The sequence below is a fragment of the Lepidochelys kempii genome, chromosome 14 (genome assembly GCF_965140285.1).
Source record: "Lepidochelys kempii isolate rLepKem1 chromosome 14, rLepKem1.hap1, whole genome shotgun sequence".
Classification (NCBI taxonomy): domain Eukaryota; kingdom Metazoa; phylum Chordata; order Testudines; family Cheloniidae; genus Lepidochelys; species Lepidochelys kempii.
In genome coordinates this window covers 44310966-44337569 of record NC_136393.1, presented here as the reverse complement: position 1 = coordinate 44337569, position 26604 = coordinate 44310966, and the positions used below count along the sequence as shown (strand labels likewise).

Genomic DNA, 26604 nt, shown 5'->3' with positions numbered 1-26604 from the left:
TTCTGCTGTTTGATTCCACAGCAGTGGGGGGTAAAGTCAGGAAAGTTCCCCACAGTAACAGGACCATTTCCCCGCTTACCTCCCTGCATGTTTACTGGCTTCCCCTAAAGTTCATTCAATATTTTAGGGAAAAGTGTCAGAGCTGGCCACACTCTGAGGCCACCAAAAATGTGGCCGTGAGAACCCCTGGGCTAGATGCTCAGGACAGGCCCTTCTGACCTTAGAGTCTGTGAGTGTAACAGGAGCCGGGCACAGGGATGCTGCAGCGCGGTGGGTTGATCGCTAGGACCCAGGAGCGGCTGGGGGGCGGCTCTGGGGTGAGCGATCGCGGGGCTCAGGCCCGGCCGCAAGAAGTGACTCGCAGCCGCTGCGGGGACTCTGGCTCCCGGCGAGATCCCCGCGCCCCGGCGGCTGGTGCTGGGAGCCCGGAGCCCGGGCTGCAGCCGGGAGAGGGGAACCTCCAGCCGGGCCCTGCCCGCTGCTCCCCGGGAGCCTCTCCCAGGGCAGAGCCCCCAGCCCGGCCAGGGCCCCTTCCCGGCCCGGCCCCTGCCCCGGGGGGCCCCGCTCGGAGGGAAGGTAAGAGAGACCCGCCCCCCCCCAGGGTCACCCCCGGGCTGCAGGGGGCGGGTTTGGCCCCGGGCTGCTCCCCGCGGAGCCGGCTGCGATTCCCTGCCCCGGGCCTGGGAAAGCTGCCGCCAGTTCCCGGCGTGTGCGGGGCGGGGGCAGGATCACGTTACCCCCCCCCCCACTTGCTGCTTTGTTTCCCTGCCCCGGCCGGGTTGGTGCGGACGGAGGCTGCAGCTCAGGGAGATGTGAGGGGGGCAAATAGGGAGGGGCAGAAGGTGGGCCGGGGCCAAACTGAATGCAGGGTGGGGGCCCCATCCTGGGCCAGGGAAGGAGGGGGGCCCAGGGGCACAATCGGGGGGGGGGGGCAGCACAGGCGCTGGATCTCGGCTAGCGGGGCCCTGCCGCACCCCCTGGCTTGAAGGGGTTTCCATCCTATCCAGGCTTTACAGTTTGGTTCAATGGCTCTCAGTGCTTCCCCCTCCGTACAGATTGTTTCAGGCCCCCTGCCTGGGACTAGGAGCCGGGGATAACAATGGGTACAGCTGGTCGGGGGTGAGCCCTCCTCGCATTGTAGGGACAGGACCCCAACCCCTGAGCACCCCCAACATCCCCCCCACTGAGCATGTGGCCCCAGCCTTCCCGGTCCTGGGGCCTAGGGAGGGCACATGGCCCCAGCCTGAACCCCAGGGGCAGCCGAAGGAGAAGCCTGACATGCTCCTCACAGGGGCCGTGCACCCCACCTCCGCAGTCAGCTGTGACTCTCAGCCAGCCTGGAAAACAGAAGGGTTTATTGGTCGCTGGGAAGGCGGCATAGAACAGAGCTTGTTAGCACAGAAACCAAGAGCGTTCGGCAACGTCTGGCTTGGGGGGAATCCAGAGTCTTGAGTCCTGGGCTCTCCCCGCTGAGTCCCAAACCAGGAGACTGAGCCGCTTCCAGCCCCCCATCCTCACTGACACCCAGCTGCCCCTCCCCCATGCTTTCTCACCTGGCCTCCCCCTCTCTCTTTGTTCTCCAACACCTTTGGCTGGCTCCCTGCAGAGGACGGGCTCTGGCCATCACTTGCCAGGATAGAGAATTTTGGCCATTCTCTACACCCAGGCAGCCACTCTGCCATCACGCCTGCCCTCTAGAGGTCTCCACAATGATCACACCCCTGTATCCCACCAGCTTGATACTTGTGTAACACATGGGGAAACTGAGGCACACACACAGTACTCAGAGAAAACATTAAGAACAATCCCGCTTCATGAATCCCTCTGAGACCAGCCCAGGGGCACTTTCTGCAGTGGCTGGAACCCCTCTGACCACACCAGCCCCTGAACCTGAGCCTGCAGATGATGGAGAGACCTGGGGAAAGGGCTGGAGCTGGGCAGGAAAATGACTCTGCACGGAAGGCGCCTTTCAGGGACTAGCTGGTGAGTTTGGCCTACAAGGGGAGGGTCTCCCTGTGTCTGTGAGTACCAGAGCTTCTGTCCTCAGTGACACAGCCTGGTTCAACCCTCATTACCAGTGTCCGTGGCTGAGCCACCTAATGAGAGCAAAGACCCAAGACAATGGGGCAGTCGCCAGTTCTCCCAGGGCGAGGGAAGAAGATAAAAAGGGAGAGTGGAGAGACTTGAAGGGGCAGCAGGAGCAGGAAGTGGGGAGGGAGGTTCCCAGCTCTGCCCAGATTCATTCCCTGCACCCCCGCGGCAGTCAGCTCTCCTGGGAACAAGGGCAGGAGCTGAGAGAGGAAAAGCCAGTTGCTTGCTCTGCTGAGCACCGCACTACTTAGGGAGATGGGGGAGAGCTAGAGGGGGTCACAATACACTGTGGGGCAGTACCCTGAAGTGACTCCTTTGATTCTGCTCTTTTTCCAGCGTTTGGCTCAGAGATGCTGCTCTGGGGAGGTTTAGAAGGGACGTGGTGGGTTAGTTCTAAGCAGGGGGGGCTGGCCGGGGAGGTAATGAACTAACTGGGTTTGTTCCCAGCATGGCAGAGTCATAGAATCAGAGCGTCTGTCTGCAGGGAGAGAGCCTGGGGGGAATCGGGGAGTGACATGGACTCCAGCCCCTTATGAAACCTGCCCAATCTCCCTGCTCCTCCAACAGGCTGAGGAATCGTGTCCACGTTTCGCTTCAGATTGTCCCATCTTGCAGGGGACAGGGCAGGGAAATGGCCGTGACGGAGCCAGCTCAGGTAGGGGATTTTCAGGGAGCTTTTGGTGGTGGGGGAGGGGCATCGTAGAGGGGTTAATCACCCGGCGTGGGACGGGGTGTGATAAACCTGCTGGAACATGATCGACCTGGGCCTGATTCTCTGAACAGGCCCACTGGTGGGTAGGGGGGAAGGGGGAAATATTCCCCCATTTCTGAAACAGGGAACAGCCCCCCTGGGCAGGGCTGGGAAAACGACCAGACTCCCAGTGCTGGAGCCTGAACCCACTGGCCAGAGGCTGCTGTGAAGTACGAAGGGAAGCTGTCGGGATTCCTGTCCCTGTCCCCTGCTCCGGCTCGGAGCTCTGCTGCCCGTCTCAGCCTGTGGCTGGCAGGCGAGTGGGAAATGTGAAGAGCCTGCCCTGCTCCATCTGCTGGAGGGGGCGCGTTAATAAGTTCTCACCTTCTCCCCACCCCCTGGAGCCTCCTGGCTGCTCTGAGCAGGGTGGGGGGAGGATTATGCTTCTCTAGCCCTCCTCCCCCGTAACTAGTGGGATTGTGGCTGGGGCGGCAGATGCTTTGTGGGCAACTCTTGTTCCAGATGCTGGTGACCTTCGAGGAGGTGGCTGTGTATTTCACCCAGGGGCAGGGGGCTCTGTTGGATCCCGCTCAGAGAGCCCTCTACAGGGACGTCATGCAGGAGAACTACGAGACAGTGACCTCGCTGGGTAAGGGATTCGTGGCTCCTTGGTTATTGGAAGCTGCGGGGTGCGGGGAGGGTTTGTGTGTCTGGCACCGCTGAGGTTCTTCCCTCATCACACTCCAATGAGACCAGGGTGTCAAAACCTAAGGCGCATACTAAATCATCCCCACCAGTACCCCGTAGCTTGCAAGGTGAAGAACTCTTGTATTATCCTGTCTTTGTTGTTTCTCGGTCACTCACAGAATCCTTCTTCTCCCTCCTCCTTGGTCTGACCTCCGTATGAGGGCTCTGGGCTCCGCAGGTTTAGAAATAGGCAGGGGTTTAACACGAGAGCTGGGTGTGCATCACAATTCCCCTCACCTCCCCAGACGTCTGCCTCCCCCGAGGGGGCTCAGTAACCATGTTCCCGTCCTCTTAGATTCTACTTTCCACAGCACAGAACAGGGACAGGTGCCGCCCACGGAATGTCCTTTCTGACAGACGCTCTCTCAGTCCTCCATACCCTCCTCTGATCTGAATTGACCACCTGTACAGGATTCCCCCTTCCCAAACCTGACCTGATCGCCCGACTGGAACGAGGGGAAGAGCCGTGGGTGCCCGATCTCCAGGCCGGTGAGGAAAGAGAGATCCCGAGAGTCAGCCACACAGGTGAGGACTGACACAGAAACCATCTGGGGAATGAAGGAAAAAATTGAGAATCCCAGAACCGTGGTATCAGTAAGTTTCCTCAGTTCCTTCCTCAACTCACCCAGGGCAGGGCTGCAGTCAGGAGCTATCACTGACATTGTTTCCCACATGTCCTGTTACTTGCAAGTGTTTCCTTCCCAACGTTCCTTCTCTGTGAAAGTTTGGGTGGGATTTGGAGGCAGAATCCAATTGCTCCATCTATGCAGCTTTACTATGTTGGGTTTTCCCTTGGTGCTATTCCTCTTAATTTTTCCCTAGCACAATGACTCCTGTCCGGATTGTCTCTCTGTCCCAGCAGGTGATGAGAGAGTGAGTGAAAACGAGGAGGGGAATCAACAGCAGGAGATTCCTGGGTACAGGGAATCACAGGGCACCTTTGTGGGAAGACCCCATAAGTGCTTAAACTCTGGAAAAAGTTTCATATGGAGGTCACAACTTGTTTTACATCATCGAATCCACACAGGAGAGAGACCCCACAAGTGCTTAGACTGTGGGAAAAGTTTCATACGGAGGTCAAACCTTGTTAAACATCAGGCAATCCACACAGGAGAGAGACCCCATAAGTGCTTAGACTGTGGGAGAACTTTCACACGGAGGTCAGACCTTGTTAAACATCAAACAGTCCACACTGGAGAGAGACCTCATAAGTGCTTAGATTGTGGAAAAAGTTTCATACGGAGGTCACAACTTGTTTTACATCAGGAATGCCACACTGAAGGGAGACCGCATAAGTGCTTAATCTGTGGGAAACGTTTCATATGGAGGTCACAACTTGTTTTACATCATCGAATCCACACAGGAGAGAGACCCCACAAGTGCTTAGACTGTGGGAAAAGTTTCATATGGAGGTCAACCCTACTTAATCATCAGGCAATCCACACGGGAGAGAGACCTCATAAGTGCTTAGACTGTGGGAAAAGTTTCATACGGAGGTCACACCTTGTTAGACATCAGGCAATCCACACAGGAGAGAGACCCCATAAGTGCTTAGCCTGTAGAAAAAGTTTCATACGGAGGTCACACCTTGTTAGACATCAGGCAATCCACACAGGAGAGAGACCCCATAAGTGCTTAGACTGTGGAAAAAGTTTCATACGGAGGTCACAACTTGTTTTACATCAGGAATGCCACACTGAATGGAGACCCCATAAGTGCTTAATCTGTGGGAAACGTTTCATATGGAAGATAGACCATGTTAAACATCAAGCAATCCATACTGGAGAGAGACCCCACAAGTGCTTACTCTGTGGGAAAAGTTTCATACTTAGATCATACCTAGTTTTACATCATCGAATCCACACAGGAGAGAGACCCCATAAGTGCTTAGACTGTGGAAAAAGTTTCATACGGAGGTCACACCTTGTTAGACATCAGGCAATCCACACAGGAGAGAGACCCCATAAGTGCTTAGCCTGTAGAAAAAGTTTCATACGGAGGTCACACCTTGTTAGACATCAGGCAATCCACACAGGAGAGAGACCCCATAAGTGCTTAGACTGTGGAAAAAGTTTCATACAGAGGTCACAACTTGTTAGACATCAGGCAATCCACACAGGAGAGAGACCCCATAAGTGCTTAGATTGTGGAAAAAGTTTCATACGGAGGTCACAACTTGTTTTACATCAGGAACGCCACACTGGAGGGAGACCCCATAAGTGCTTAATCTGCGGGAAACGTTTCATATGCAAGTTAGACCATGTTAAACATCAAGCAATCCACACTGGAGAGAGACCCCACAAGTGCTTACTCTGTGGGAAAAGCTTCATACGGAGGTCAACGCTACTTAGTCATCAGGCAATCCACACAGGAGAGAGACCCCATAAGTGCTTAGACTGTGGGAAAAGTTTCATACGGAGGTCAACGCTACTTAGTCATCAGGCAATCCACACTGGAGAGAGACCTCATAAGTGCTTAGACTGTGGGAAAAGTTTCATACAGAGGTCACGCCTTGTTAGACATCAGGCAATCCACAAAGGAGAGAGACCATATAAGTGCTTAGACTGTGGGAAAAGTTTCATATGGAGGTCACACCTTGTTAGACATGAGGCAATCCACACAGGAGAGAGACCCCATAAGTGCTTAGACTGTGGAAAAAGTTTCATACAGAGGTCACAACTTGTTTTACATCAGGAACGCCACACTGGAGGGAGACCCCATAAGTGCTTAATCTGCGGGAAACGTTTCATATGCAAGTTAGACCATGTTAAACATCAAGCAATCCACACTGGAGAGAGACCCCACAAGTGCTTACTCTGTGGGAAAAGCTTCATACGGAGGTCAACGCTACTTAGTCATCAGGCAATCCACACAGGAGAGAGACCCCATAAGTGCTTAGACTGTGGGAAAAGTTTCATACGGAGGTCAACGCTACTTAGTCATCAGGCAATCCACACTGGAGAGAGACCTCATAAGTGCTTAGACTGTGGGAAAAGTTTCATACAGAGGTCACGCCTTGTTAGACATCAGGCAATCCACAAAGGAGAGAAACCCTATAAGTGCTTAGACTGTGGGAAAAGTTTCATAGGGAGGTCAGACCTTGTTAAACATCAAGCAGTCCACACAGGAGAGAGACCTCATAAGTGCTTAGATTGTGGAAAAAGTTTTATACAGCGATCAACCCTACTTGATCATCAGGCAATCCACACTGGAGAGAGACCCCATAAATGCTTAATCTGTGGGAAAAGTTTCATACGGAGGTCAGATCTTGTTAAACATCAAGCAGTCCACACTGGAGAGAGACCCCATAAATGCTTAATCTGTGGGAAAAGTTTCATACGGAGGTCAGATCTTGTTAAACATCAAGCAGTCCACACTGGAGAGAGACCCCATAAATGCTTAATCTGTGGGAAAAGTTTCATACGGAGGTCAAACCTTGCAAAACATCAGATAATCCACACAGGAAAGAAATCCCATAAATGTTTGGACTGTGGGAAAAGTTTTACACAAAGATCAAATCTTATGGCACATCAGGCAATCCACACAGGAGAGAGACCTCATAAGTGCTTAGACTGTGGGAAAAGTTTCATACAGAGGTCCCACCGTGTTAAACATCAAGCCGTCCACAGTGGAGAGAGATCTCATAAGTGCTCAGAGTGTGGAAAAAGTTTCATAATGCGGTCAACCCTACTTAATCATCAGGCAATCCACACTGGAGAGAGACCCCATAAATGCTTAATCTGTGGAAAAAGTTTCATACGGAGGTCAGGCCTTGTTAAACATCAGGCTATCCACACTGGAGAGAGACCTCATAAGTGCTTAGACTGTGAGAAAAGTTTTATCCAGAGGTCCCACCTTGTTAGACATCAGGCAGTCCACACTGGAGAGAGACCTCATAAGTGCTTAGACTGTGGGAAAAGTTTTATTCAGAGGTCCCACCTTGTTAGACATCAGGCAATCCACACAGGAGAGATACCCCATAAGTGCTTAGACTGTGGGAAAAGTTTTATCCAGAGGTCCCACCTTGTTAGACATCAGGCAATCCACACAGGAGAGAGACCCCATAAGTGCTTAGACTGTGGGGAAAGTTTCATACATAGGTCCCACCTTGTTAAACATCAAGCAATCCATACAAGAGGGAGACCATAAGACTCTTGGAAAGGTTTCAGAAACAGATTAGCCCTTCTAAAGATCAGGCAATCCACACACGCGAGAGAATCCCGTAAGTGCTTAGACTATGGAAAAATGTTTCAAATAGATGTCATCCCTTGTTTTACATCAGAGAATCCACACAGAGGAGTGACTCCATAACTGCTTAGCCTGTGAAAGACCTTTTAAATGGAGGTCAGAACTTGTTTCAAATTAGGCAATTCACACAGGAGAGAGACCCTATAAGTGTTTGGACCATGTGAAAAGTTTCACACAAAGATCGAATCTTATAACACTCAGAGGATCCACACAGGAGAGAGACCGCATCAGTGCTCAGACTGGAAAAAGTTTCCTACATAGGTCAGACCTCGTTAAACATCAGCTAATCCACAGAGGAGAGAGATCCCATAAGTGCTTAGGCTGTGGGTAAAGTTTTATAAGGAGCTCAGCCCATGTTTTAGATCAGAGAATCCACACAGGAGACCCCATAAGTGCTCAGACTATGGAGAAACTTTCATACCGTGGTCAAGGCTTCTTAATTATCAGGCAGTCCTCAAAAGAGGGAGACTCCGTAAGTGCTTAGACTGTGGAAAAAGTTTCATACAGAGGTCAGACCTTGTTAAACATCAGACAATCCACACTGAAGAGAGATCCGATAAGTGCTTAGACCAGGGGTGGGCAAACTTTTTGGCCCGAGGACCATATCGGGGTTGAAAACTTGTATGGAGGGCTGGGTCAGGGAAGGCTGTGCCTCCCCAAACAGCCTGGACCCGCCTCCATCTGACCCCCTCCCACTTCCTGCCTTCTGACTGCCCCCCTCAGTATCCCTGATCCATCCAATCCCTCCTGCTCCTTGTCCCCTGACCGCCCCCTCCAGAGACACCCCACCCACCCCTAACCACCCCCCAGGACCTCATCTGAAGGATTCATGCAGGGTTCATGCACTTGGCAACATTTAGGGCACACCCTGAGTGTTGTGTAGGAGCAGTGCACACACGGCTCCTCTCAAGGGCATGAACCTTGGAAACTCGCCCAAAGGACATGAACCGTGGGAAGCCTCCCAGGACTGGGCTCAAGGCCCGAGAGCAAGGACTGTGATAGATAGAAATTGGTAAATAAGAATCTTAAACAAAGCCAGTGTATTCCTTTTATCTGTTGGAGTATGTAATGCGCAGGAGAAGGGGGAGAATAAAAGAGAGGGTGGAAAGCTGACAAGGCAGACCAGCCCGTCGGCAGACCAGCCCGCTTGCTTGCTTAAAGCTTTGTCTGTCTTGTATTTGGACCGCAACATTCATCCCCTATCTAAACCCCCTGACTGCCCCCTCCAGGGGCCCCTGCCCCAAACCACCTCCCCAGGACCCCAACCCCTTCCCAATCCCCCGTGCTTCCTGTCCCCTGACTGCCCCAACCCCTATCCACACCCCTGCTCCCTGACAGGCCCCCGGGACTCCCACACCTATCCAATCCCCCCATGTTCCCCATCCCCTGACTGCCCCCCCCCAAAACATCCGCCCATCCAACAGCCCCCATCCCCTTACTCCCCCCTGGGACTCCCTGCCCCTTATCCAACCCTCCGGCCCCGGCCCCCTTACCACATTGCTGGTGGCCCGGCAGGAGCCAGACACGCTGCACCACTCTCCCGGAGGAGCACGCAGCCCCACCCCTCAGAGCGCTGCCCGCACGGTGCGTTGAGGCTCCGGGAGAGCAGGGAAGGTAGGGGATGGGCTGGGAGCAGCCTCCCCCGCCGGGCGCTCAGGCGGGTCGGTCAGGACAGTCCCGCAGGCCGGATGTGGCCCGCAGCCCGTAGTTTGGCCACCCCTGGCTTAGACTGTGGGAAACATTTCAGAAACTGATGAGTCCTTGTTCTACATCAAGGAATCCACAAGACTCCATAAGTGCTTGGACTGAGCAAAAGTTGTACACAGAGATCACACCTCATTAAACATGGGAGAATTCACACACGATCTAAACTTCTGTGACACCTGGCCCAAAAGAGTTAAGAACCTTGCAGGCTAATTGACCCAGATTCAACCTTTAGAGACATGTTAGAAAACTGTGTAAATGGTATTTGGGGCCACTCCAAGTAATATAGAGTAGAACTTTGAAATGTAAACTGGTGTTGTTAAAAAATTGGAAGAAGATAGTAGGGCTGTTGATTAATTGCAGTTAATTCGCGTGATTAACTCAAAAAAATTCATTGGGGTTAGAAAAATTAATTTCAATGAATCACATTGTAAAACAATAGAATACCAATTGGAATTTGTTAAATGTTTTTGGATGTTTTTCTGCATTTTCTCATATGTTGATTTCTCACAACAAAGAAGAGAAAGTGTACAGTGCTCACTTTATATTATTTTTTATTACAAATATTTGTACTATAAACATTCAAAACACAAATAGTATTTTTCAATTCACCTCATACAAGTACTGTAGTGAAATCTCTTTATCAGGAAAGTGTAACTTAGAAACATAGATGATTTTAATTATATAAGTGCACTCAAAAATAAAGCAATTAAGACCTTTAGAGACTAGAAGTCCACTCAGTGCTACTTCTTTTTCTGCCAATCGCTAAGGCTTGGTCTATGCTACGAGTTTATGTTGGATTTAGCAGCGTTAAATCGAATTAACCCTGCACCCGTCCACACAATGAAGCCATTTTTTCGACATAAAAAGGGCTCTTAAAACCGATTTCTGTACTCCTCCCCAATGAGGGGATTAGCGCTGAAATCGACATCGCTGTTTCGAATTAGGGTTAGTGTGGACGCAATTCAAAGGTATTGGCCTCTGGGAGCTATCCCACAGTGCACCATTGTGACCGTTCTGGACAGCACTCTGAACTCGGATACACTGGCCAGGTGTACAGGAAAAGCCCCAGGAACTTTTGTAACTCATTTCCTGTTCGCCCCAGGCGAGTTCATCAGCACAGGTGACCATGCAGTCTCAGAATTGAAAAAGAGCTCCAGCATGGACCGAATGGGAGGGACTGGATCTGATCGCTGTATGGGGAGAGGAATCCGTGCTATCAGAACAATGTTCCAAAAGACGAAATGCCAAAACATTTCAAAAAATCTCCGAGGCCATGAGGGACAGAGGCTACAGCAGGGACGCAACACAGTGCCGCGTGAAACTTAAGGAGCTCAGACAAGCGTACCAGAAAACCAAAGAATCAAACAGACGCTCTGGGACAGAGCCCCAGACATGCCGCTTCTACGCTGAGCTGCATGCAATTCTAGGGGGAGCTGCCACCACTACCCCACCCTTGTCCGTGGACTCCAATGATGGGGTACTCTCCTCCATGCCTGAGGATTTTTCAGATGGGGAAGATGAGGAGGAGGAGGACGAGCTTAAGGAGAGCACACAGCACACCATTCTCCCCGACAGCCAGGATCTTTTTATCACCCTGACTGAAATACCCTCCCAACCCAACCAAGCCGGAGAAGGGACCTCTGGTGAGTGTACCCTTTTAAATATAATACATGTTATAAAAGCAAGCGTTTTTTAATGATTAAGTAGCCCTGAGGATGGGGGATGCATTCGTGGCCAGTATTGCTCCTGGAAAAGTCTGTTAACGTGTCTGGGGATGGAGTGGAAATCCTCCAGAGACATCTCCGTGAAGCTCTCCTGGAGGTACTCTAAAAGCCTTTGCAGAAGGTTTCTGGGGAGAGCAGCCTTATTCCGTCCTCCATGGTAGGACACTTTACCACGCCATGCTAGTAGCAAGTAATCTGGTATCATTGCATGACAAAGCCTGGCAGCGTATGGTCCCGGTGTTTGCTGGCATTCAAGCAACATCCATTCTTTATCTCTCTGTGTTATCCTCAGGAGAGTGATATCATTCATGGTAACCTAGTTGAAATAGGGGAATTTAATTAAGGCGACATTGAGAGGTGGCCATTCCTACTGGGCAGTTTGCCTGTGGCTGAAAGGAAATCCTCCCCACAGTTAGCCACGCGGTGGAGGTGGGGGGGAGTTTTGGCGCTGAGCTGTTCATGTTTGGCTAGCAGGGATCTTCCCTGATACCAGCCACACAGTGGGGGGAGAGATAAAGCAATCATCCCAGAAAATTGAATGGCGGGGCGGGTTAGTTTGGTTTTTGCTGCTGCATGTTAACAGGAAAACCGCAGCACTAAATGGCCAACTCAACCTGCTTTGCTTGGTATGGGAGAGGAGGGCGCTGCTGTTATGAAGGTTGCAGAAGCCGAAAAACTATGGCTTACCATGGCTGCCTGCAAGTCGAATTCTGTTGCCCGGCACTGCGTGTGTGATCTCTAACACCAAAGCTGCAGGCACTCAATATAAGATGCAAAATGCGACCTCGTACCAAAATCACATGTGCTATGTAATGTGAATAGTTTAGTTCACCGTGGAAGAGTATAGCCATTGTTCTGTAAAATGTATCTTTTAAAATACTTCACTCCCTTTTTTTCACTCCAGCAGCTGCCAATGTTTCAAGCCTCCCTCCTCCGTCCCAAAGGCTATCTCAGATAAGGCGGCGAAAAAAATGCATGCGCTATGAAATGTTCTCTGAGCTCATGCAGTCATCTAGCACTGACAGAGCTCAGCAGAATGTGTGGAGGGACACAATAGCAGAGTACAGGAAAGTGGCCGATGAACGTGAGGAGAGGTGGTGGCAGGAAGATCAGAGGAGGCATGAGGCAATGCTGGGGCTACTGCAGTATCAAACGGACATCCTCCGGCCTCTGGTGGAGGTTCATGAACGGCAGCAGGATCACAGACTGCCGCTGCAGCCACTGTTTAATTGCCCTCCCTCCTCCCCAAGTTCCATAGCCTCCTCACCCAGACGCCCAAGAACATGGGGAGAGGGAGGTGGGGAGGCTCCGGGCACCCAACCACTTCACCCCAGTGGACAGCCCAAGCAACAGAAGGCTGTCATTCAAGAAGTTTTAAAGTGGCCTTTTCCTTCCCTCCTGCCTTCTTCCCACACCTCACCTGGGCTACCTTGTGAGTTATCTCCCTATTTTTATAATCAATTAATAAAGAATACATGTTTTTTAAATGATAATGACTTTATTTCCCTTGCAAGCAAGCTGTGATCGAAGGGGGAAGGGTGGGTGGCTAACAGGGAATTTAGAGGCAACCAAGGGGGTGGGTTTTCATCAAGGAGAAACAAACAGAAGTGTCACACGGTACCCTGGCCAATCATGAAACTGGTTTTCAAAGCTTCTCTCATGTGCACCACTTCCTGCTGTGCTCTTCTAACCTCCCTGGTGTCTGGCTGCGCGTATTCAGCGGCCAGGCGATTGGCCTCAACCTCCCACCCTGCCATAAACGTCTCCCCCTTTACTCTCACAGAGATTGTGGAGCACACAGCAAGCAGCAATAACAATGGGAATATTGGTTTCGCTGAGGTCTGAGCGAGTCAGTAAACTGCGCCAGCGACCCTTTAAACATCCAAATGCACACTCTACCACCATTCTGCACTTGCTCAGCCTATAGTTGAACAGCTCCTGACTACTGTCCAAGGTGCCTGTGTACGGTTTCATGAGCCAGGGCATTAAGGGGTAGGCTGGATCCCCAAAGATAACTGTAGGCATTTCAACATCCCCAACAGTTATTTTCTGGTCTGGGAAGTAAATCCCTTCCTGCAGCCATTGAAACAGATCAGAGTTCCTGAAGACACGAGCATCATGAACCTTTCCTGGCCATCCCACGTTGATGTTAGTGAAATGTCCCTTGTGATCCACCAGTGCTTGCAGCACCATTGAAAAGTACCCCTTGCGGTTTATGTACTGGCTGCCCTGGTGGTCCGGTCCCAAGATAGGGATATGCGTTCCGTCTATAGCCCCACCACAGTTAGGGAATCCCATTGCAGCAAAGCCATCTCGTGTGACCTGCACATTTCCCAGAGTCACTACCTTTGATAGCAGCAGCTCAATGATTATGTTGGCTACTTGCATCTCAGCAACCCCCACAGTAGATTTGCCCACTCCAAATTGATTTCCGACTTACCGGTAGCTGTCTGGCATTGCAACATTCATTCATAAAATTGGTTACCCCAGAAACTAGCTAATTGAGTTTCACTTTCAATCCAATTGCTGCTTAAATCACTGAAACTTGAACTCTTTCAACATTGTAACTTCTGCTCACTGTTTGCCATTTCTTACACTTGTCCATATTGTAACTCAAACTCCATTTTAACTTGTCCCAAACTCCATTTTAAAAATGCTTACTCCATTTTGCAAAAGCCTAATGTAATCTTATTAGTTTAGTTTAGATGTGTGAATGAGGTATGTATGGATGGTGGAATCAACCTCCAGCCCCAGCCTGTCCTGATAAAATAAAGTGTAAACACCCAGTGGCTGAAGATGTGGACAACAGCCCTGACAAAGTAAGAGGAGTCCACCCTCAAAAGAAAAGAACAAAAGTACAATTGAAGAAACATCAGAGCCAGGTCCTAGGCTGAAAGTCATGTCTGCAATTGACGGGTGATCAATCACACCGAACCCAGAGGCAGCGTGACACAGCAAGACCTATAGACTCTAGATTGAAACTAAAGCCTACAAAAAAGGATGGATGAGATGGAAGACTTTGGGGAGGGTACCATTCTGCAGCCAACATGGAAGGGCATTGGTGCATGCCCAACAGAGACCCAGCTCTTCCTTGTGCCCGGCTTTCCTGGCCAGTTAGCTGTCACAGGCATCGAACCCAAGATATTAGTTATTGGTTATAAATCAAATTGTGTTATCATAATAAAAATGGCATTTTCTTGTCTTGTCCCCTGAAATGATCCTGTGTAGTTTTCTTGGCATAACAACCTTGAGAGATCATCAAGTCCAGTCCCCTGCCCTCACAGCAGGACCAAGCACCATCTAGATCATCCCTGGTAGATGTCTATCCAACCTGTTCTTAAATATCTCCAGTGATGGGGATTCCACAACCTCCCTAGGCAATTTATTCCAGTGTTTCACCACCCTGACAGTTAGGAAGTTTTCCTAATGTCCAACCTAAACCTCCCTTGCTGCAATTTAAGTCCATTGCTTCTTGTCCTATCATCAGAGCTCAAGGAGAACAATTTTTCTCCCTTCTCCCTGTAACACCCTTTTAGATACTTGAAAACTGCTATCATGTCCCCCCTCAGTCTTCTGTTTTCTAAACTAAACAAGCCCAATTCTTTCAGTCTTCCCTCATAGCTCATGTTTTCTAGGCCTTTTATCGTTTTTGTTGCTCTTCTCTGGACCTTCTCCAGTTTTTCCACATCTTTCTTGAAACGTGGTGCCCAGAACTGGAGACAATACTCCAGTTGATGCCTAATCAATGCAGAGTAGAACGGTAGAATGGTCTCTTGTATCTTGCTCACAACACTCCTGTTAATGCATCCCAGAATCATGTTTGCTTTTTTTGCAACAGTGTCACACTGTTCACTCATATTTAGCTTGTAGTCCACTATGACCCCTAGATCCCTTTCTGCAATACTTATATTTACTTAGTCAATAATCCAAATAGTTTTCTTTAAAACCATAGGCACCAACTTTTCCCGGCGCTGGTGGGTGCTCAACCCCCATTCCCCGCCCTGACTCCACCCCTGCCCCAATCCCATTCCAACCCCTTCCCCAAAGTCCCTCCCCAACTCCACCTCCTCCCTGCACCTATTGGACCCCTTCCCCAAATCCCTGTCCCGGCCCCTTGTCTTCCCCAAGGGCGCCGCATTCCCCCTCCTCTCCCTCCCTCCCAGCACTTGCCTCCGCGAAACAGCTGTTTTGCAGCGGGAAGCGCTGGGAGCTAGGGGGAGAAGCGGGGAAGGGACGCTCAGGGGAGGAGGCAGAGTAGAGGTGGAGGTGAGCTGGGGCGGGGAGCTGCCACGGGGTGCAGAGCGCTCACTAATTTTTTCCCCTGAGTGAGTGATCCAGCCCCGGAGCACCCATGGAGTCGGCACCTATGTTTAAAACATGAACAATTTGAACAATCTCTATTAGAGATCTCTATTCCTCCATAGCTAAAGCCCTCCATAATTACAGCTAGTTGACATTTTTCACACAGAAATGTTTCTCATCTGAAAGTGTGGCTTCAGGAAAATCAGGGTTTCCCTGGAAATGTTGCTTTTTACGACAATAGGTTAGATTCTGATCAGGAGAATCAACATGTAATTGCAAATTGTGGAATCATTTCAATTGCAGTCTAAAATGTCTGTCCACATTTTCTGTTTCCACATTTCTGCAGGGAAACATTAGAGAATATTTCGTTCCGGAAAACATCTTAACCCCTGTAGCTCAGCATCAGCTCATTTATAATTAAGGGTGAAAGATCAAGTTACAACACATAATGTGAAAATGTTCAGTCCATGACGAAACAGAAAGATCTCCAAAAATATCATGTCCAAGAATAATCTAGAGATCATGCAGCCACTGTGCTGGCCCTGTATATGATGGAAACCACTTCAAGCCAGGGGGTGCGGCATCCCCAGTACCCCTAGTTCCAGCACTTAAAACTTATTTTTAAAGGCTTTGTATCTGACTGAAAATATTTCTTAGACCAAGAGTCCTGGTCAGTGTTTGAAACCCAAACATTGGAGCATTAGGACATTGAAAGTGAAATGAATTAAAGTTGTAGAACTGCTTTCTTTCCAGTGTCTTGTGGTGTTTAGATGTTGCTTGTAATTATTAGAATTGGGAGCACTGGCTGTTGGGAGTCTGAAAGGACAGGAAACAGGAAGGAGGGGGAGGAGTTGAAGAGGCTGAAGGAGAGCTACTGGGGTGATATTTAAAAGTTTTTCTCTGCAAGGAAGAGAGCTAGAAACATCCTTTGTTTAGAAAACAGAAGCCGAGCACCTCACCTCATCACCTGCATCCAGGAGGTGGGGCTTCAACAAACACAACAAATATTGCAAGACTCATGATAAAATCATGAAAGTTGGTGACGCTGCAGCCCCTTTACGCTGAGCCAGAGCAGCCCTTATTGTAAATGAGAATCAGGTCTTGAAAACATGGATTTCAGCTTAACCAAGTTTTTAGCCTGTGAGTTTAATATCACTGGGGTGGAATGATTAGCTTTTTACTGATATAGCTGTATACACACAAACCAATGGCAAAATATTTCAATTGATAATAAATGAAAATTACAGATATGGAAATTAAGGACAACGCTGCTTGAAAACTTATTCAGGTTTGACTTAAGGAGAGTTACTTTGCATATTTTGACAGGGGATGTTGACAGTCTGTGTTTTCATGGTTATAAAGCCCTCACTTTTTGAATCTCAGTGTCGACTGTCATTAAAGAATTGTCGACTGACTCACTGTTGTCGTATCCCCCCATAATTTCCCACAACTGAAAATTTAAATTAATAAAAATTGGGGGGGAAATGCTGAAACCCAGATTTTTGTGCAACTGTGAAAATGTAACTTAATAAATATTGAAAAAATACTGTAAAATAAACATATATATATATAATTCTTTCAAGCCTAAATATCACTCCAGACACACAGCCTCTGCTCATGCAAGCGCTTTAGGACAGGGGGATGCTGGGTATATTTCTGAGCTCAGGAAAGTGAAGCCAACCCTGTTACACTGCCCAGAGGGAACCATGGCCTCAGAGAACCCTGTGGAATGTCTCCAGGATGAAGTTGCTTGTCCCATTTGTCTGGAGTATTTTAAGGACCCAGTGATTATAGACTGGGCACAATTTCTGCCCAGCCTACATCAGCCAGTGCTGGGAGGGATCCAATACAGCCGCCTCTTGCCCTCAGTGCAGAGAAACTGCGCAACAGAGAAACCTCAGGCCCAACAAGCAGCTGGCAAACATGGTAGAAATCGCCAAGCGGCTGAGTTTCCAGGCAGCGAAGGGAGCAGGAGGGGGCGGGGTGTGTGGGGAACACCGGGAGGCTCTGAAACTGTTCTGTGAAGAGGATCAAACCCCCATCTGTGTGGTGTGTGACAGATCCCGGGCTCACCGCGCTCCTAAGGTGTTTCCTATGGAGGAGGCTGCCCAGGAGTCCTGTCAAGTTGCTGTGAAGTTTAATGGGCAATAACTTTAGATTTTAATGACAGGTTAATTTCACTGCAAGTTGCCGTCACAAGTGTATCTGTATCATGCAGCTCTGCAAAGCCTTCACTGTATGGGAGCTGCTATTATAAATAAATAATAATAAAGAAAAATAAATGATCTGGCAGAGTGGCAAGAAAGGCAAAAAAATAAAGTCTTTAAAGATACCTGACATGGGAAACCTTTAACTGAGAAGTTGAATCCTTGTCAAACCCAACTTCCACTGGTGAAACAAGGGAACTTTTTACAGAACAGAAGCTGTTCAATGATCAGTGCAGCTTAAAACACAAGAGCTGCAGGCCTGTCTATATTTGCGAGTTGGGAGTTTGCCCTAACACTTAGTCCCGCTCTGTCACACCAGTGCAGTCCCCAGGGCTTCAGAGCTGAAATTCAACTGGGAGTTGGGCTCCTTGGAGAATCCCAGCTCATATTTGGAGCCCGGTTGGTTTCTGGGATTAGTATCACTTCTGTAATCTGAAAACCACCTTAATTGATTCACCACCATGTGACTCCAGTTTCCTGTTATGTGCTGTGCTACTAATTAGTGAATGAATAAATACCAGTCAAACTCAGATAATTGTGGTCTCTCTCTAATTTATAAAATGACTGAATTGGAAACAAGTTGGAATATGACACTCTCCCTATTTCCGTTGTTCGGTTTCATTCCCTTGGTGCCCCTGATGTCATAAATCCATTAGGACAAACAGTCACCTTGGGTTTGGGTGGAAAAACATCCCCCTACCCACCCTTCTGAACCCTCAGAATGAAACCTCCCAAATAATTTCTCTTTCTACAGGAAAAAAATCAGGCCCATTGCAAGACTTTGAGGGAAGAGAGAGAAAAACTGCAGGGATTTCAAGTGACTGGAGAGGGGGAAAGCTGGGAGTATCTGGTAGGTGCCTGTTGTTTCTGACCTGCTGAGACTTGTGGTGAGAGGTCTGTTTTTAGGCAGATTCCTCTGTGGGCTTGGTGAATGTGGGCATCAGTACATTTCTCCATGATCCTAGATTTTCTGTGTTAGGTTCATGTGCAGAATCTAAGCTCTTGTGTCAGTGAATGAGTTAATTTCTAGCCCTTGTGACTTTCCCTGTGTCTGCGTCATTTCTTGGGTTGGTGAATTCTTTGATTTCTTTTTTCCCTTGGAACTTCTGTCAGTGTAATGCTGAGTCCTGCCTCCTGCTGCTCTGGATCTCCATTCTCAGAGGCCATGAAAGTGGGATGAGCCCCTGAGACTGTGGGAGGGGATGGGCTCTGGCCACGGGGGTCATATCTATTGAATGACAGGAAAGCAATTGAGCTGGTGTAACAGGTGCCCAGGTGTCAGGACGTCTCACATTCATTCATGAGTTAACAAAGGTCACAACATTGAGGCCCAAATTTAGCAAAATGGCCTAATTTTGAGTCCCTGATTTTCTCTCCCAATCTTTCCGATCTTCAGAAGATGGGGGAATTGAACCTAGCACTCCTACATCACAGCGGAGTGCACTAATCACTCGGTTACGAGGTAAGCAGCACCAGCTCCCCTTCTGGTCACTTTGTAAGGTGTGGGCAGGCACCTGCGCTGTTCTGAGGCCCTTGGAATTGCAAGCTCTTGCTTCAAGAGCATAGGTGAGGAGAGGTTCTTTGGTCCTGCTTGCAACAGGGGCTCTGCAGCACTCCACTGAGCAGACGCTGACCGTGTTTTCCAGACAGCCAGCTTAGAGCAAGGTGGGGTGAGTTGTGTGGCTGTGGTTTAGGGAGCAGCCTGGTTTTCTCTCTCTCTATGCCCTGGTCTACACTAGGACTTTAGGTCGAATTTAGCTGTGTTAAATCGATGTAAACCTGCACCCGTCCACACAATGAAGCCCTTTATTTCGACTTAAAGGGCTCTTAAAATCGATTTCCTTACTCCACCCCTGACAAGTGGATTAGCGCTTAAATCGACGTTGCCAGCTCGAATTTGGGGTACTGTGGACACAATTCGATGGTATTGGCCTCCGGGAGCTATTCCAGAGTGCTCCATTGTGACCGCTCTGGACAGCACTCTCAACTCAGATGCACTGGCCAGGTAGACAGGAAAAGAACCGCAAACTTTTGAATCTCATTTCCTGTTTGGCCAGCGTGGCAAGCTGCAGGTGACCATGCAGAGCTCATCAGCACAGGTGACCATGATGGAGTCCCAGAATCACAAAAGAGCTCCAGCATGGACCGAACGGGAGGTACGGGATCTGATTGCTGTTTGGGGAGAGGAATCCGTGCTATCAGAACTCCGTTCCAGATTTCGAAATGCCAAAACCTTTGTGAAAATCTCCCAGGGCATGAAGGACAGAGGCCATAACAGGGACCCGAAGCAGTGAAACTAAAGGAGCTGAGGCAAGCCTACCAGAAAACCAGAGAGGCGAACAGCCGCTCTGGGTCAGAGCCCCAAACATGCCACTTCTGTGATGAGCTGCAGGCCATTTTAGGGGGTTCAGCCACCACTACCCCAGCCGTGTTGTTTGACTCCTTCAATGGAGATGGAGGCAATACGGAAGCAGGTTTTGGGGACGAAGAAGATGAGGAGGAGGAGGAGGTTGTAGATAGCTCACAGCAAGCAAGCGGAGAAACCGGTTTTCCCGACAGCCAGGAACTGTTTCTCACCCTAGACCTGGAGCCAGTACCCCCCGAACCCACCCAAGGCTGCCTCCTGGACCCAGCAGGCGGAGAAGGGACCTCTGGTGAGTGTACCTTTTAAAATACTATACATGGTTTAAAAGCAAGCATGTGAAAGGATTACTTTGCCCTGGCATTTGCGGTTCTCCTAGATGTAGTCCTAAAGCCTTTGCAAAAGGTTTCTGGGGAGGGCAGCCTTATTGCGTCCTTCATGGTAGGACACTTTACCACTCCAGGCCAGTAACACGTACTCGGGAATCATTATAGAACAAAGCATTGCAGTGTATGTTTGCTGGCATTCAAACAACATCCGTTCTTTATCTCTCTGTGTTATCCTCAGGAGAGTGAGATATAATTCATGGTCACCTGGTTGAAATAGAGTGCTTTTCTTCAGGGGACACTCAGAGGAGCCCATTCCTGCTGGGCTGTTTGCCTGTGGCTAAACAGAAATGTTCCCCGCTGTTAGCCACAGGGAGGGGGGAAGGTTGAGGGGGTAGTCACGCGGTGGGAGGAGGCAAAATGCGACCTTGTAACGAAAGCACATGTGCTATGTATGTAATGTTAACAGCAAGGTTTACCCTGAAAGAGTGTAGCCACTGTTTTATAAAATGTGTCTTTTTAAATACCGCTGTCCCTTTTTTTTTCTCCACCAGCTGCATGTGTTTCAATGATCACAGGATCTTCTCCTTCCCAGAGGCTAGTGAAGCTTAGAAAGAAAAAAAAACGCACTCGCGATGAAATGTTCTCCGAGCTCATGCTGTCCTCCCACACTGACAGAGCACAGACGAATGCGTGGAGGCAAATAATGTCAGAGTGCAGGAAAGCACAAAATGACCGGGAGGAGAGGTGGCGGGCTGAAGAGAGTAAGTGGTGGGCTGAAGACAGGGCTGAAGCTCAAATGTGGCGGCAGCGTGATGAGAGGAGGCAGGATTCAATGCTGAGGCTGCTGCAGGACCAAACCAGTATGCTCCAGTGTATGGTTGAGCTGCAGCAAAGGCAGCTGGAGCACAGACTGCCACTGCTGCCCCTCTGTAACCAACCGCCCTCCTCCCCAAGTTCCATAGCCTCCACACCCAGATGCCCAAGAACGCGGTGGGGGGGCCTCCGGCCAACCAGCCACTCCACCACAGAGGATTGCCCAAAAAAAAGAAGGCTGTCATTCAATAAATTTTAAAGTTGTAAACTTTTAAAGTGCTGTGCTTAAAGTGCTGTGTGGCATTTTCCTTCCCTCCTCCACCACCCCTCCTGGGCTACCTTGGTAGTCATCCCCCTATTTGTGTGATGAATGAATAAAGAATGCATGAATGTGAAGCAACAATGACTTTATTGCCTCTGCAAGCGGTGATTGAAGGGAGGAGGGGCGGGTGGTTAGCTTACAGGGAAGTAGAGTGAACCAAGGGGCGGGGGGTTTCATCAAGGAGAAACAAACAGAACTTTCACACCGTAGCCTGGCCAGTCATGAAACTGGTTTTCAAAGCTTCTCTGATGCGTACCGCGCCCTCCTGTGCTCTTCTAACCGCCCTGGTGTCTGGCTGCGCGTAACCAGCAGCCAGGCGATTTGCCTCAACCTCCCACCCCGCCATAAACGTCTCCCCCTTACTCTCACAGATATTGTGGAGCACACAGCAAGCAGTAATAACAGTGGGAATATTGGTTTCGCTGAGGTCTAAGCGAGTCAGTAAACTGCGCCAGCGCACCTTTAAACGTCCAAATGCACATTCTACCACCATTCTGCACTTGCTCAGCCTGTAGTTGAACAGCTCCTGACCACTGTCCAGGCTGCCTGTGTATGGCTTCATGAGCCATGGCATTAAGGGGTAGGCTGGGTCCCCAAGGATACATATAGGCATTTCAACATCCCCAACAGTTATTTTCTGGTCTGGGAATAAAGTCCCTTCCTGCAGCTTTTGAAACAGACCAGAGTTCCTGAAGATGCGAGCATCATGCACCTTTCCCGGCCATCCCACGTTAATGTTGGTGAAACGTCCTTTGTGATCCACCAGAGCTTGCAGCACTATCAAAAAGTACCCCTTGCGGTTTATGTACTCGGCGGCTTGGTGCTCCGGTGCCAAGATAGGGATATGGGTTCCGTCTATAGCCCCACCACAGTTAGGGAATCCCATTGCAGCAAAGCCATCCACTATGACCTGCACATTTCCCAGGGTCACTACCCTTGATATCAGCAGATCTTTGATTGCGTGGGCTACTTGCATCACAGCAGCACCCACAGTAGATTTGCCCACTCCAAATTGATTCCCAACTGACCGGTAGCTGTCTGGCGTTGCAAGCTTCCACAGGGCTATCGCCACTCGCTTCTCAACTGTGAGGGCCGCTCTCATCTTGGTATTCATGCGCCTCAGGGCAGGGGAAAGCAAGTCACAAAGTTCCATGAAAGTGCCCTTACGCATGCGAAAGTTTCGCAGCCACTGGGAATCGTCCCAGACCCGCAACACTATGCGGTCCCACCAGTCTGTGCTTGTTTCCCGAGCCCAGAATCGGCGTTCCACAGCATGAACCTGCCCCATTAGCACCATGATGCATGCATTGGCAGGGCCCATGCTTTCAGAGAAATCTGTGTCCATGTCCTGATCACTCACGGGACCGCGCTGACGTCGCCTCCTCGCCCGGTATCGCTTTGCCAGGTTCTGGTGCTGCATATACTGCTGGATAATGCGTGTGGTGTTTAATGTGCTCCTAATTGCCAAAGTGAGCTGAGCGGCCTCCATGCTTGCCTTGGTATGGCGTCCGCACAGAAAAAAGGCGCGGAACGATTGTCTGCCGTTGCTCTGACGGAGGGAGGGGCGACTGACGACACGGCTTACAGGGTTGGCTTCAGGGAGCTAAAATCAACAAAGGGGGTGCCTGTACATCAAGGAGTATTTCAGGCAGGACTTCACGGAGGGTTCCAATAAGAAATGGTGCACCTAAGTTATCTTTCTTATTGGAACAAGGAGGTTAGCCTGGCCTCTGATTGATACATGGCTAGATTTACCTCGCTGCACCTTCTCTGTGAGTGACTGCAGTGTGACCTAGAGGAATGAGTCCCCTAGACAGGGGAGGAGGCAAATGAGTACAAAACAAATCTGGTCTATTTCTTGTTTTGACCCACTCCATCTATCTTTTACATCTTTGGCTGGCAGCAGACGGTGCAGAAGGACTGCATGCCATCCACATCTCATGGCTGCTCGGCAGAAGATGGTATAGTACGACTGCTAGCAGTCCGTATCGCCTGCCCGCTCACCATAAGACGGTTCAATAGGACTGACTGCAGGACTAAAGAGAATGACCTGCTCAAGTCACTCCAAATTTAGTCCCTGCGCCCATGTCTGCCCAGGCGCTCCCAGCCGACGTGGCCAGGAGCACCTCGGACATGAGGATGACGGCTACCAGTCGTACTGTACCGTCTGCTGCCACAAGGCAAGGGGTTGCTGCTACTGTGTAGCAATGCCGTACCGCGTCTGCCAGCACCCAGGAGACATAGGGTGACGGTTACCTGAGCGGGCTCCATGCTTGCAGTGGTATGGCGTCTGCACAGGTAACTCAGGAAAAAAGGCGCGAAATGATTGTCTGCCCTTGCTTTCACGGAGGGAGGGAGGGAACGGGGGCCTGACGATATGTACCCAGAACCACCCGCGACAATGTTTTAGCCCCATCAGGCATTGGGATCTCAACCCAGAATTCCAATGGGCAGCGGAGACTGCGGGAACTGTGGGATAGCTACCCACAGTGCAACGCTCCGGAAGTCGACTCTAGCCTCGGTACTGTGGAAGCGCTCCGCCGAGTTAATGCACTTAGAACATTTTCTGTGGGGACACACACACTCGAATATATAAAACCGATTTCTAAAAAACCGACTTCTATAAATTCGACCGTATTCCGTAGTGTAGACATACCCTATTTTGATTTCTTGTGTGTTCTGAATTCTAAGACATAACTTCTCTATCTGTCTGCTGTGAACACAACAGCGCCAAACTCCTTTCCGTAAGATCATCTTAGGTACTTAAGCACACCCAGGAATCTGAGTTTAACCTGATGGGTTTTTTTAATTCTGTGTTCTCTGTAATGCTTCTCAGTTAACAATCAGTGTGCTGGCTTAGAAGGAGCCGTGCAATAACGTATAACTGCCGGCGATACACAGAGAACAAGGTGCAAGCCCTCCTCCAGCATCACACCTTGGTGTCTGTCTTCTGCTTGGCAACTTTCCATTCCTCCAGCGCCAGCCCCCAGCCCCCGCAGAGGGCAGGTGGAAAACAGGTTTCCCTTAGGACAGGGGCAGGGAAACTTTTTGGCCTGGGCTTCTCAGTTAACAATCAGTTAACTTTTGTTAACTTAACAATTGATGTGATTGCCTTTTATGAAACATACACATAATAATATATGTTGAATTCTTTCTATTTGCCTTCTGGTTTCTCAGACCTTTAGGCTGCACTCAGATCATATTTTCAAGTTTTTCTCTGCAATCAAGAAAGCTAGAAACTTCCTTTGTTTAGGAAAGGAAAGCCAAGAGTCTCTCCTCATCACATGCTTCTAGGAGCTGGGGCTTTAACAAACACAACAAATACAATGAACCTCATTAGAAAATCTTGAGTGCCGGTAACACCGCAGCTTCTTTACACTGAGCCAGAGCTGCCTTAGTGTACATGAGAATCAGGCCTTTGAAACATTGATCTCAGCTTAACCTAGGTTTTCTCCTGTGAATTTCATATCACTAGACTTCGAAGGATTAGACTTTATTGGTTGATGTCTGTAAATGTTGATTTCACTCTACACACAAAAACCAGGAAAAACTACTCCCACTGCTAATAACTGAAATTTACCAATAGGCACAGTAAGAACAATGCTTCCTGAGAAGTTATTAGACATTGATTTAAGAATATTTACTTTGCATATTTGGATATGTGATGTTGACATTCTCTATTTTAATGGTTGTGAAGCTTTAACTTTTGGAATCTGTCTCTACTGTCATTACATAGTTATTGTCTGACCCAAATATTGTCTGATCCCGCCCTAAATCTCCCACCACTGTGAACATTTAAATGGAGGACAATTGGAATGAAATGCTAAAAACCCAGATTTTTGTGCAACTGTGAATGTTTAAATCAATAAATATAAAATTGCTTAAAAATATATATTAAAAAAAAAAAAGAATTCTACCAAGCCTGACTATCCCGCCTTAGACACACAAATCCTGCTCCTGCAGGCTCATAGAATCGTAGAAGATCAGGGTTGGAAGGGACCTCAGGAGGTCATCTCGTCCAACCCCCTGCTCAAAGCAGGACCAATCCCCAACTAAGTCATCCCAGCCAGGGCTTTGTCAAGCCTGACCTTAAAAACCTCTAAGGAAGGAGATTCCGCCACCTCCCTAGGTAATCCCTTCCAGAGCTCATCCTCACAGGGGGATGCCTCTCATTGCAAGACCAGAGCCCTAGTGGTACATTTTTCACTAAATGGTCCAGAGGGAGCCATGGCCACAGAGAACCCCCTGGAAAGTCTCCAGGAGGAAGCTACATGTCCCGTCTGTCTGCAGTAGTTCACAGAAGCTGTCACTCTGGTGTGTCGGCACATCAGCCAGTGCTGGGAGGGATCCGATACAGCCGTCTCCTGCCCTCAGGAACTGAGCAACACAGAAACATCAGGCTGAACAGGCAGCTGGCAAACATGGTAGAAATCACCAAGCGGCTGAGTTTACAGGCAGCAAAAGGAGCAGGAGAGGACGGGGTGTGTGGGGAACACCAGGAGGCTCCAAAACTTCTGTGAAGAGGATAAACTTCGATCTGTGTAGTTTGCCATCTGTCCCGGGCTCTCCAAGCTCACACGGTGGTTCCCAGAGGAGGCTGCACAGGAGTACAAGGGAGGGAACTGCTGTCAAGTTTAATGGGTAATAACTTTGGATTTTAATTTCAGGCTAATTTCACTGAAAGTTACCTGGCACAGGCATGAAGTATCATTCAGCTCTGTAAACCGTTCATGGTATGGGAGATGCTGTAACAAAATACAGAGGAACAGAGGAAGGTCTTTAACGATACCTGATGTGGGAAAATGTCCTCTGAGATTCTGATGGGGATTCCTGAAAACCTTCATCATATAAAGAATTCTACCAATCCCAAAGGATCAGACATGTTACCCACCAAGTTAATGAATACTTCAGTTCTTACCCAAGTCCATGCTTACAGCCAATTCTTGTTAACTAAAGTACGATTTATTAAAAGAAGAAAAGGCAGTATTGGCTAAAAGATCATTAGACATACAAATGCGAATAGAGTCCATAGGTCAGTTTCACCATAGAGATGACGCGTTA

At 49.2% G+C, this 26604-nt stretch overlaps 1 protein-coding gene, 1 long non-coding RNA gene and 1 pseudogene across 13 annotated transcripts; all 3 read left to right on the top strand.

The window, feature by feature from the left end:
• The first annotated feature begins 490 nt into the window (after positions 1 to 490).
• Positions 491 to 10679, top strand: LOC140898026 (uncharacterized). Of its 12 annotated transcripts, none has more exons than XM_073311399.2 (6): positions 491 to 576; positions 1736 to 1983; positions 2659 to 2746; positions 3305 to 3431; positions 3941 to 4054; positions 4389 to 10679. In XM_073311399.2, exons 2-6 carry the CDS (start codon positions 1946 to 1948, stop codon positions 7676 to 7678), a joined length of 3657 nt encoding a protein of 1218 aa, XP_073167500.2. In that variant the 5' UTR covers positions 491 to 576; positions 1736 to 1945; the 3' UTR covers positions 7679 to 10679. The 12 variants fall into 12 exon arrangements, with proteins under 12 accessions (XP_073167500.2, XP_078704628.1, XP_073167506.2 ...); XM_078848502.1 differs by having other exon boundaries at positions 493 to 576; positions 1607 to 1983; XM_073311400.2 differs by having other exon boundaries at positions 506 to 576; positions 1835 to 1983.
• A 132-nt stretch (positions 10680 to 10811) lies between these two features.
• LOC140898085 (uncharacterized) lies at positions 10812 to 12695 on the top strand. Its single transcript, XR_012154907.1, has 2 exons — positions 10812 to 11127; positions 12116 to 12695. It is a non-coding gene; the product is annotated as an uncharacterized LOC140898085 (long non-coding RNA).
• A 4521-nt stretch (positions 12696 to 17216) lies between these two features.
• Positions 17217 to 26604, top strand: part of LOC140898060 (zinc finger protein RFP-like) — a 39316-nt pseudogene continuing 29928 nt past the window's right edge.

Excerpts from the sequence above, each read along its gene's own strand:
- LOC140898026 (XM_073311399.2), top strand. The coding sequence starts at position 1,946 with ATGACTCTGCACGGAAGGCGCCTTTCAGGGACTAGCTG. Across the intron at positions 1,984-2,658 it reads CGCCTTTCAGGGACTAGCTG|GCTGAGGAATCGTGTCCACG; the intron begins GTGAGTTTGGCC and ends CTCCTCCAACAG. Across the intron at positions 3,432-3,940 it reads CGAGACAGTGACCTCGCTGG|GATTCCCCCTTCCCAAACCT; the intron begins GTAAGGGATTCG and ends CCACCTGTACAG.